The sequence below is a fragment of the Cibotium barometz genome, chromosome 39, assembly GCF_041138505.1.
Source record: "Cibotium barometz isolate CiBa-2024 chromosome 39, ASM4113850v1, whole genome shotgun sequence".
Lineage (NCBI taxonomy): Eukaryota > Viridiplantae > Streptophyta > Polypodiopsida > Cyatheales > Cibotiaceae > Cibotium > Cibotium barometz.
Genome location: NC_141084.1, coordinates 45,322,361 through 45,334,795, shown reverse-complemented (window position 1 = coordinate 45,334,795; position 12,435 = coordinate 45,322,361). Strand labels below are relative to the sequence as shown.

Genomic DNA, 12,435 nt, shown 5'->3' with positions numbered 1-12,435 from the left:
TCAAAAATAACAAAATTTTGTAATCATCCATGGTATGAGGGTCGCCCTGCCCGAGCTCACCGAGAAGCTCAAAATGGTTATTGATGATGTGTGCATGAGCGATGCACGTGTGAGGTGCATACGCATGGGTTGGTTCCCACCTGAACTTCCATGTTCAAATCGGACTCAGTGGTTCCGCTGTGAGCGAGTCGGCTCAAAATGGACTAGGTGTCTAAGATGGTAGACACGCGCACACATGATTGGTTGATGGACACTCCAATGTATCATTGAGGGGGAGTGTTGAGAGGTAGCGATTGCGTTTGTGCAATGCTACATTGATATGGCCGATGGATGATGGGTGAGTTGTGGAACACCTCGATTAAGAGGGGGTGTCACTACAAGACAATGCTGCCATACACGCGTTTCATACACGCGATAAATTACGAACGCGTGTATGGTCGCGCTTGTATTTGAATAGAATCGGGCGCGTGTATTGTAGCATTTAAGTTCGCGTGTATATTTGCATTTATCAACGCGTGTATAAATGCGTTTATATACACGCAGTAATACACGCATAAATACACGATAATATTTACGGGTTAATACTCGCTATTATACACGGATAAATACACGGTACTGTACACGGATTAATACACGCATAACAGAGCAAAACTGAAAAAAACTGAATTCCTTAACAAAATTAAAAACTATTTTCCTTAAACCATCTCATAGTACATTACAGTATACATCATTACACAATCCCACTACATGCATTTACGACAATGAAATATATTCAAAAATAAATCATGCATATGAGATGATAGAAATGTCATCAATTTAGAACATACAGTGACGGATTGGTTAGGGTTCGATCTCATCTTCAATAAGATCCATCCTTGTCAAACGATCAACATCAATATCCATTTGATCAATTGGTAAGGCTACGATTAAATTTATTCCACTATCGATATTCTGTACTCCATTGATAATGGTATCGATGTCCTGATCATCCTCATCAACATCACCATCATCCTCAATGGTAGGGTCATTCTCATGATCATGAGAAATGGCATGCTCATCCTCATTATCACGATCATCTCTTATTTCTTGATCATCGATCACAACATCTTCAATGGCATGTTCGACGTCATCTTCATTGCGGCTTGTTACATCCTCCATATGCTCCATATCAGTGAATGTATTATACAGCACTTTGGAACGTGGTGCAATAGGGATGACGTACCACCATTTGATGTCATGCACCATTGGTAGATAGATAACCTACTCAAATACACACAGTACAGTAATTAATTAGCATATCAAAAGTCAAGGGGTACGCGAGCTTAGATATATATGTACATGAAACACATTAGTAAAAAAATGCATACCTGCTCACATTGTTGTGGCAATACGAGCCTATCTTTCTTTGTTTGCCAGAACTTTGTAGAGTCAATAGTTACATATCCACTTGCACGGCGTTTTATCGTTGCATCAGGCCCTTTTTCCACCACGTTCATTTGCCATTTGACATCCAAAACATACACAAAGAAGCGACGAAAGTCAAGCCTAAATATGTCTTGGATTATGCCACAATAATCATCCATTTTTCCATTAGCTCCCTCAAAGCTACTAATGACACCGCAATCTTGTGTATTTCTCTTTTCATCAATTCTTTGTGTTCGAAAATGCTTGCCTTCACACCATATAGCATTGAACATAGTGCACTGGACCAAAATAGAAGCAATATTTGTGTAAGCAATGTGAATAAATATTAAAAGCAAATCACTTACAACTAATGCAAAACATTAGTTCTATGTACCTTTGACATGCATCCTCGTGCATACTCCCATTCTTCCGTCGTGATATGCAGCCCCTCGTCGCTCTCTGCTCTCTCCATTTCCTCATGCAACCAATCAACATGGATATCATTCGGAAGTGTTGCTAGATGCTTAGGGTACGCCTTCCGAGAGCCATGTTGCCTCCGAAAGAGAGCTCTTTCTACTTGCCTTTTTGTCTTTGCATCCTCATATCTTGTAACCCATCTGCTCATCACATCACTATTAAGGATACAAGTGAAATTGAGATCATCAATCAATGTTCTGTCAATTACTTTACTCTGTCCTTTTCCTTGAGGCACAATAGAGGTCATCCTCAAGTCCTCTTCATTGCTCCATAGTCGTGGCAAAGAGCTGTCCACCTGACCAAGAAATTCTGAAATATATACAAGAGACTCTTGTATCAACCAACCCTCGGCCATGCTTCCTTCAGGCCTTGCACTTTGCCTCACAAAGTCTTTTAAGGTCTTCATGAAGCGCTCTAGGAAGAACATCCAACGTGCATGCACAGTACCACATAAAGCAATTTCGTCCACTAAATGCACAATGAGATGTAGTTGACTTGTGAGAATGGTTCGCGGAAAAGTCTCCTCTACCAAACAAACCACCTCCGCTGCCATAACACGCGCATCATCCAACGTGGCTGGATCAATTGCTTTGGAACTAACATATCTGAAAAATAAATAAATAGTACGTTATACCTCATGCACGTTCATTTTGCAAGGTATAATGAAGGGTGATCTGAGCATGGGTTTTACATACCTCACAAGCTCGCCCATCTTATAAATACATTTTTTCAAACTCTTGTTCGCACAATGGTCGATGCTAGTAGGTAGTATGAACTGCGCACATAAGAGCACATTTATGGTTTATGGCATTACAAAATTTAATTTAAACGTACGTACAAGACTTGGAAAACACTTACTTGAAGCATCTTGTGCCAATCGTGGGACTTCAACCCATATAGTTGCTCAACGCCTCTTTTCTTAGTGGTTGTAAAGGCTCCCTTCAATGATCTCATGCATCCAGTGGGAGTACGCAAAGTGGTGATGGCCTGCTTTACCTGCTTCTCCTCTTTCTTTGATACAATCCATGGTGCAGGCGGAAGACGAACGTGCCCACCCACCTCTCGTGGCCAAGCTTGACGCATACGTCCTGCGACCCGCAAGTCCTCACGTACGCTAACATTGTCTCGTTTACCAGTAATATGTTCCCAAATACCAGATCCCACATTCTTGAAGATGTGCATGGGATCAAGAAGATGGTTGATCTTAAGATGGGTCCAATATGGCAGCCGGAAAAAAATGGAGTACCTGCACAAGGGATTGCTCTATGTGACCTTTAATCCAATTAGAGACTACACAAAACAAGATTGAAAAAACATCACTATACCTGTTCATGCCATCTGGAGGAAGAATAGTTGTAGACTCCCAAATACGCTTCCAATCTTTTGCACGAAGTGTTTGTGGAGGAATGTTACTCTTACTAGCAACATATTTAGGATGATCTGAGGGGAGAAATCGATGATGATTATCGAATATAGTCTTACACAAACCATCAGCATACTCATGTACTAACGAAGGGCCACAAACAGGACATGCATGTTTACCCGATGTTTTCAAACCTGTTAAAATATAAATAAAAGTTAGAATAATAAAGTCAAACCATCTAATTAATATATATAGCCAATAGTAATAGAGTAGGGAGGTAATTAGAATTCTTACCAGAACAATCGCTGTATCCTGGAAAGTCATGCATTGTCCACATCAACACTTCTTTTAAGTCGAAGTGTCGAGAGGAGGGAGGCCTACTAATGTCCACCACCGCAACACCTCTCCATAGTTCCTCCAACTCATCAATCAACGGTTCAAGATAAACATCCATATGCTTGACTTTATGTTTCCCTGGAATTAGAAGGGATAACATAAGATGTCCCTTCTTGATCGCCATTGATGGTGGAAGGTTGTAATTCACCAGCACAACTGGCCACACGCTGTATGCGGTGCTTTTGAAACCAAATGGATTCACTCCATCCATACCCAGGCCAAGTCTCAAGTTTCTGGGCTCTGTTTTAAAGCTGGGCCACTCATCTTCAATATGCTTCCAAGCAGGAGTGTCTGCGGGAATTCTCCACATGCCATCATCCGATCGATGTGAGGAATGCCATGACATGAGCTCTGCTATGGATTTGCACTTGAACATGTGTTTGATGCGAGGAATTATAGGAAAGTGTCGCAAGACTTTACGAGGTACATCAAAACTCTTCATATCTGTTCTGTACCTTGCTTCACCACAAGTGGGACATGTCAGAGCCTCCTTATGCGTCCCACGAAAGAGAATGCAATCATTGACGCATGCATGTATTTTATCATAATCCAGTCCTCCAAGAGATGTCACATAGCGTCTCGCTATGTCTCTTGAGGTGGGCAGTCTATTTTCCTTTGGAAGCATGTTTGACAATAGCCTGCATCCAATATCATCAATTATAATTAGTCTTAAATCCTAAACCTTAAACCACTAATTCAAATTTATAAGTTAGAATGCTTACTTCAACAATGCGTCAAGACTTGCATTGCTCCATCCATACACTGTTTGTATATTAAGTAGTTCAAGGGAAGCACGTAAAACTGAGAATGTGCACCCTTCAAACACCGGTGTCGATGAAGCTTTATAAAGATGCTCTTGTTCCATATCATCGTCGTCCATACCTTTGGGATCATCCTTAAAAAGATTCCGCACCATATCATCAAGCACCTCCTCTTCCACAACTTCGTGGGGTGCAGGGCTATTGTCGTCCCTTTCCCACTCATCTCTGACAATAGATCCCGAAGCTCCAGCATCATCTCGTCGACGCTTTACGTGCTCTCGTCGCGCGTAGGGTACCATGTTAGGGTGTGGTACTGCATCCTGCTTCAATTTATCAAATTATATGTTACAACTCTATTAATTTAATTTGGATACCATGAGTCATTTGAATACCATCAATTTACATCTACTCACCTCTAAACCTGTTTGATTCCATTCTCCATACATGGAGATGTGATTCAAGGTAATTCGACGTGCTCGTACAATGCATCCTTGACATCGATTACACATACATTTGATCCGTTGTCCCAACCACACATCGCGATTACGATGACGCATTGTCTCATCTTCCCCAGAACTGCTTGAAGAGGTTGATGCCATCCTGTGTAATCAGAAAACACAAACTCATTATATATTTTTAATGAAAGCACAAAATCGCGTGTATTCACACGGCTATCTCCTAAAATTTGCGTGTATTAACGCGGCTACTTCCTAAAAAACGCGTGTATTCACGCGGCTAATTTCTGCAAAACGCGTGTATCAACGCAGCTAAAATCAGATACACGCGAACATACCTGCGTTTATAAACGCGAACATAAACGCGGCGGCATATTTAAACTAAAAATAGCCCGCCTTCCCCAAATATAGATTTTGAACTTGAAAATCAACAGTGCATGCGTTTTCGCCTGTTTTCGCCTCTTCCAACAGCAAGGAGGGAGCAGAGAAAGGAGCACACACACGGGAGAAGGAGGGAGCAGAGAAGGAGCAGAGAGGACTCACTTTTTCAGAGGTGAGTCACTTTGTCCTGTGCCTTGTCTCTTTTTGTCAGATTTGTTTATTTTGCTCTTTGCTCTTTGGGTTTGTCTTCTTGCACACGATTGGGTTGCTGCATCCTGACAGGGGCGACAATGGCTGGTCCTTTTATAAGGACATTCTGTCTTTGTCGGGGGTCGGTCTTTTCGAGAAAATTTTTTCGCAGGTCGCGTGTACGGACGCGTGTAAAAGCGCGTGTAAGCTGTCTGCAGAGTTTTTTCACGCGCATATACACGCGTTTTTGGCCGGGTGTATACACGCGTTTTTTGACGGGTGTATACACGCGTTTCTACAGACAAAAAACTGCGGCGTTTCAGATTTCATGGTTTGCAGGCAATTGACTTGTGTAATGACAATGTGTGAGTCAAGAGCCCATGATGTACATGATGATGTTTGTTGCAGGTTCTTTATGGATATTCCAGGTTCTTCATCCGATCCATTTGCGTACAGGAATTGGTTGATGGAGATGATGAATCACTTTGGGCGCCAACCTGGTCCGGTTGAGCTTACAGAGTATATGTATGTCCATCCCCCTCCTTCCCTGCCTGGTGTCTATACCCCTATCGCGAGTATCCAGGGCACTCCAGTGCCGTCTATTCCTCCGAGTCCGACGAGACGGCATGCAGCTTCTCCTCTTCCACGTCCACCGAGGAGACATACCTCATCCCAGACACACTCACGTACACCCTCACAGCCACCATCACGTGCTCCCTCAGAGCCACCATCACGTCAGGGCTCACAGCCACCGTCACGTAGACAATCCCCCAGTCGTGACTCCACCCGCAGCAGTAGGAAGAGTGGGAGTGGAGGATGCGGCGGGTGCTTTGGTGGGGGAGGTGGGGGAGGTGGGGGAGGTAGTAGGGCACGGGGTGAGAGAGGAGATAGAGGGAGAAGAGTTAGAGGAGACAGTTCGGAAGAGGAGGAGATGAGAGAGATGGAGAGAGTGGTTTGCTATGATGTGACGGATAGGGGCGGGATAGTGATGGATGCGAGGGGGAGGGAGGTAATGGAGTACATGCGTGGGGTAGTATCAAACTCATATAGAAATTGTTTTATTAAATTTAAAGATCAAAATAGCCGATTAGTTGGGGAGGTGATAGAGGCTGTACATAGTCGGTACCCCAATCCCCCACATGCTACATTCTCGGATGTATGGGGAAGGACGCGAATAAGGGAGATCTTAAGTAATAAAAGATCTCACCTTAAAAAACTCGCGTACGATGACCGGCTAAATGTAGCTGCGGGTGGCTATCCTGCCGAGAAACCTGCCACTGCGCACAAACGCGAGTGGAAGGAGGCAAAGAAACGAGCAGAGGGTGGCGTGAAGAGCAGGCAGCATGTGGAGGCACGACGGATCCAGATGGAGACCGTTGGATCTTCGCATTTCGGATCTGGCGGCGTCGAGTCATGGGAGGCAGAGTTCGTAAGTATCCTGCCACTTTATTTGATTGTTTACTTAATTCATTGATTCTATGAATTGTTTTAATCTTACAAATTGTGTTGATTATGATACAGCGACGGGTTACGGGGAGGAAGCCCACAACCCACGATACTGCGTATGCTCGCCGGCATAGCAGACGTGACATGTGGGCCATCTTCAGAGCCGAGGGACGTATTACGGACGCGCAGTTTGAGTTGGCCATGAGACCATACGGTCGACAGGTACTTGAAAATTCGTAACGAATGGTTTTGGTTTATTGAATTGCATATATATATACTTATATACTATATATTACTTGAACAGGCACAAGCTGCTGATGATCCACCGGCCGCCGCTGCAGAGGGTGGACGTGAGCACTACTCCTCGGACATTCCGACCGATGCGAGCTCATCTGAGCATGGGGGGAGCACCGAGTCATCATCTGGGTCTGAGTAGTACTCAGACTTGTAGTATCACATTCCATATTTAGGATGTGATTGTATATATTTTTTTGTAAACTCAAGCCATGGGCTACTTCGAGATATGGACTCCCTTGTATACATGTATGAAATTTTGATAGTAATATTGAATTGATTGATCGATAGTATTACATTCATGGCTGTCTTGAATCGTGTAATGACAATGTATGCATTCATGTCGTTCTTGTCTTAATCTCCCTCGTGCATATGTTCTTCGTGGATGGTCTAATGGGATGGTCTAATGCACCAAAAACCCTAAACCAGAGAGTGCTATTGGGTCCTGGAATGCTGGAACAGTATTCAGGCACCAAATAGCACTCTCTGGATTTTTTTTTTTGCTCTCTGTTCGCGTGTATAAACGCGTCAACACTGCTAAAACTCGCGTGTATCTACGCGGATACCCTGGAAATAACGCGTGTATTAACGCGTATAAACTGGCATTTACGCGTGTATAAGCGCATCTAAATTAAAGAAACGCGTGTATAGACGCAAGTAAAGCCGCGTCTGGAACATGGGAACTGAGTAGGATGCGGCTATACACCCGTGTATAAGCGCGTCTAATGTAATAAGAAGCGTGTATAGGGGCGTGTATTAACGCGTCTGTATAAAATAACGCGGCTATATACCCGTGTATACGCGCGTCTAAAAGCTACTGTACACGCGGTTATACACGCATGTCTCTGGCCGCGATTATACACGCGCTGATACACGGGCCCGCTACTTTTTTTCACAAGTCATTTTTAGCGGCTAAGAGCGCGGGTATGAGCCCAATCCCTTGTAGTGTGTTGAGAGATGTAATCGTGGTGTTGTGTGTATGTGGGAAAGCACCCTAGAGGTGCAAGATATTGTGGTGAGATAGGAATGGCACATGTAAAATTGAATGGTGTGTGAGTGTTGACCAAAAGAGTGGAAAAGGGAGTGCCACATGGATGTAAAGTGGGATAAGGCTAGAAAGCCTATATCATTGTATGGTTCATTGTGATATGAAATAGAATAGAGCTATTGTTGAGTGTGAAATCTCTCTCTCTTATGGAGTTCTTAGTGTGGTTTAATCCACCTTAATTATGTTGCTTAATCTATGTCCTTCACCATGATCAATCCCATTTTTGGATTGTTAACAGAGGAGAATTCAATTAGGGAGAAAAATCAAACGTCATATAAATTCAATCAATGCAAAATTTTAATAATCATCATAATTGTTATGTTGTATATGTAATGAGGTTGTCAAAGGAACCACATAAAAATAATAAATGATTACAATGCTATTACTCTATTTCCTCTTTCTTGAGTTGTTATTGCTCATACTATTTTCTCTTTCCATAAATTCCTACTTTGCTAGCCTACTTGTTCCTAATATATGGTTTATTTATCCCTTACCATGATGGTGTTTATAACCCTTGTGATATGTGTTTCTTTCTTTCTTGTATTTTCAAAGACTTATTTTACCCATTATACAATATATGTACTTTTTTCTTGTATTATACAATATATGTACTTTTTTCTAGTTCTTCAACATTCTCTTTTTTCTAATTCCTAAACATAAAATTTGGCCTTGTTGTTGCTAAAATGCTAGTGTTTTTCTTCGTTGGATTGTGGCTTACTCAAAGACAAACCATTTTGGCATTAGGGTTATGGATGCATCTGTGGACTCAACAAGGTTTTGGATATCTTTTTTGTGTTTGAAGGACAAGAAACCCTATAGTCACCCATATCCTTTTGTCTTATGAAAAACAACTCAAGAAAGAGAAATCAAGGCTAGAGTACATGTGAAACCAAGCTACTAATAGTAATAAGGGTGAGGTATATTCCACATGACATGCTCAAAACCAATATGACATGAAATTGATGTTAAAAATGGGGGATAGGTGGACCAGTATTGCAAGAAGATGGTGTTGAAGGAATTGGAACAAGAGTATTAGAAAGGACAATAACTTAGGTGCATGCAAAGCAAGAGGATGACATGCTATTCTAAGAAAAAGAATGAAGTTTCTTCCATAGTAGATGCACAAAAGATTCCAAGATTACATTTATTATAATTATGATCGCTTGAATTAAAAAATATAGAAAAATTTCTTAATCAGGGTCATAATTTGATGAATAATGCAATAGTGTGTCGTGCATTTTTACTAGTTTATTTCATCGTTACACATATTGTATGAAAGCCTCTACATACAAAATGAGATTTTTATGTGTGTGATTGTAGAGAAAGGGATACATACATATATATATATATATATATATATATATATATATATATATATATGGAGAGAGAGAGAGAGAGAGAGAGTGCTAGCTAATGAGAGGAGAGATAATTTATTTTTTCCAAACATATACAGATCTACGCTATAGCAAGAAACTACGAATCCAAATTCAAGTGAATCATGGGAATTTATAGCCACATTCTCATGTACCATAGGGCACTATAAATGGAGATTGTAATTTTCATTTATGTGTCAAATCACCTTAGTATTAGGAAAAAGAGAAAGTTACATGGGTTCAACATAACCTTGTAGCAAAGAAAAATGTCCACTTTACTCTATTAGGGTTCAATTTCTTTGATAAATCAACTCATGATCCTTTTACTACATCTCAATGTCAAAGTGGGCATTCTTTATTTTTTGGCATCATTTTTTACAATTCTAAAGATTGAATACCAAATTCTTTTTCTTTGGATGTGATATTCAAGCTACCACACCTTCTTCTTTTTCTTTTTTAAAAGCAACAATTTATTCGTTGTTCCTCCTTAATGAGTGGCAATCCTCATAAGTTCATTAATAAATGCATCTAACACAGCCCAAAAATTTGTGATTAATGGTCTTACCATTACTAATGCTCATTCTTCGTTCAACTGGAGTGGTGCCTTGAAAAGGATTGATGGAGTGGTAAGTAACATTACTTAGATTATGGTTTTTCTTGTGTACACAACTATGGGTTTCAAGTATTAATGCCATATGCTAGGCATACCAAAACTCTGAAATAAATTACCTAAAGGGACAATTGAGGAAGCTTGAAGACTAAAGTAAGCAATGTTCAAAATTAAGGCATTCCAAATCTCTGAAATAAATGACCTAAAGGGGCACGTGAGGGGAAGCTTGAAGACTAAAGTATGCAATGTTCAAAAGGCCTACATTAACAATGTGTGGAGAGAGAACAGCCTCGCTAAAACAAACATGTGAGGAAGGAACTTATCCTAAAACCATTAGCCCTTCAGACAACACTCAGGCTGCAAATTACTGATTGCAACGTCCAAAGAAGCGAAACCCACCACAAGCGGGTGAGCTGTGGGGATGAGCACGCAGCATGCAGGAGGCACAAGGAGGACTATAGTAAAACATAGTGGGGTTTGGGTTCCCGCGAGCAAGCCTCCCCCTCTTCTTGTGCTTCCTTTTGTTTGGAAGAAAGAGTTGCATCTTCTTGAGGGCATGGCCGTGCTATGAATTTTGGCATCTCATCGCCAGGCATCAGCACCGGACGGCTGGCAACCTGAGATATTTTAGAATCACTAGTTAGAATGTAAATTTAGTGTGTGTGTGTGTGCAAAAACCCAACGAGGGAGAAAGGGTACCATTTTGAGATTAGTGGGAGGCTTCTCGGGGAAGAGCGAGCGTTGTCGTGAGGCAGGGGTACCGACTCGACCATCGTTGTTGCCATGTAAGAAATTAGCTGATGTGTTCATTTCTCTTCTAAGCTTCTCCCAATGATAGCAAACCGAAAACACGGCACTAATTCCCACAATTATCAAGAGAACTAGTCCCGTACCCACGGGGAAAGAAACCCCATGTCTCGCACTCGTAGAGTCGTCGTCCTCTAGGACACCCCAAATTTTGTGATCACCATCATGAATTATCATCCTATGGTGCATAAATTGAAGAGCCCCCATGTCCTCTCTTTGCCCTTCCCTTTCAATAGATTTCCAATGTCTATGGACCTCGCACAAGCATGGATCTGCTAGCCTTCTCACGTGCAAGACACTAAATTGCCCACAAAGGACAAATCTACCAAAGGGTACCAGCCTACAAGCTTGAGGATTCTCAATGTAGAATGCTTTTGGTTGGCATCCTCCAACTTTGGGATTGTCTTATGCTCTGTAGTTCTATTTAGGACTAAGGGTATGCACCAAAGTATGAACAAGACGAGATTATATGTCATTAACCGAGGATCCATTCTAATTTATAAAATGATATCTATGCGAGGATTATCAAAAGTGAAGATGTAAATGCCTGCAAGGTTCCTAACTTTAAGGTCCACCTCCCACCATATACATGTGTTATCCTCTTGGAAATTTCCTCTTACGTTTATTGTGATTGAACCATCCAAACAATAAGAAATGATCATGCAATTCATTTTTTAAAAAGTGCACATAAGAGTGCTGTACACCTATAAACCCTTTATGGGACACACAAAATATCATCTTTATTAATGTTTTCTCTTCTACTATGTCGGAATCCACGTTAATGGATTGAAGGTAGATAACTTTTTGAAAAGTTTGCACTTTAATGGCACACTAACTCACAGGATGGGATCCAGCCATACTTGAAATGGAAGCCATACTTAAAATGGCACTATATATTTTATGCCATCCACATAGCCTTCAACAACCTGCTATATATTTTTAGTGTTCCTAATCCTTAACTTGTACAATATGAAGTTCTCATTGTCATTTCTATTTTAAAAAGAAAAACATGGGAAATGGAGTTTCACATGGTAAACTTTGCGCTAAACTCTAGGTATTGCTATCAAAAGTTTATCTTTCCTTCAGCATGAAATGTTGCCTTGATAATGAAAACTTTTTAATATTCATCTCGAATTCATCACACAATTTATAATTGTAGAATCCTTATAGTGACTAATGGTAAAGGGATCACGCATCAATTAAATAATGTTTACAAAATATAATTGCATTTCCTTGTATCCCAAATCTTTTAAAAAGTACTATTACATATGTTTTAAAAAATTAAATTCATGGTGTCCTTTTCTTGAGTTTCTTCCTTAACTGATTTAAAAAGTACAAGTTTGAAAATTGTGAAGCATTGAAATTTCATTGTTTTCTTAAAAAGTGCCAACACTTGCTAATTGTTAACTAAATCTGTGTGTCATATAAGAT

At 40.9% G+C, this 12,435-nt stretch overlaps 1 protein-coding gene across 1 annotated transcript; it reads right to left on the bottom strand.

Annotated features, from left to right (window-relative positions):
- Positions 1-10,272: 10,272 nt before the first annotated feature.
- On the bottom strand, positions 10,273-11,433 carry LOC147616150 (uncharacterized protein At5g65660-like). Its single transcript, XM_086778094.1, has 2 exons — positions 10,897-11,433; positions 10,273-10,814 (listed from the first exon to the last, which is right to left on the bottom strand). The coding sequence occupies exons 1-2, from the start codon at positions 11,209-11,211 to the stop codon at positions 10,653-10,655; spliced, it is 477 nt and encodes a 158-aa protein (XP_086634220.1). The 5' UTR covers positions 11,212-11,433; the 3' UTR covers positions 10,273-10,652.
- Positions 11,434-12,435: the final 1,002 nt, after the last annotated feature.

Excerpts from the sequence above, each read along its gene's own strand:
- LOC147616150 (XM_086778094.1), bottom strand. The coding sequence starts at position 11,211 with ATGGGGGCTCTTCAATTTATGCACCATAGGATGATAATTCATGATGGT. Across the intron at positions 10,815-10,896 it reads CTCCCACTAATCTCAAAATG|GTTGCCAGCCGTCCGGTGCT; the intron begins GTACCCTTTCTC and ends AAAATATCTCAG.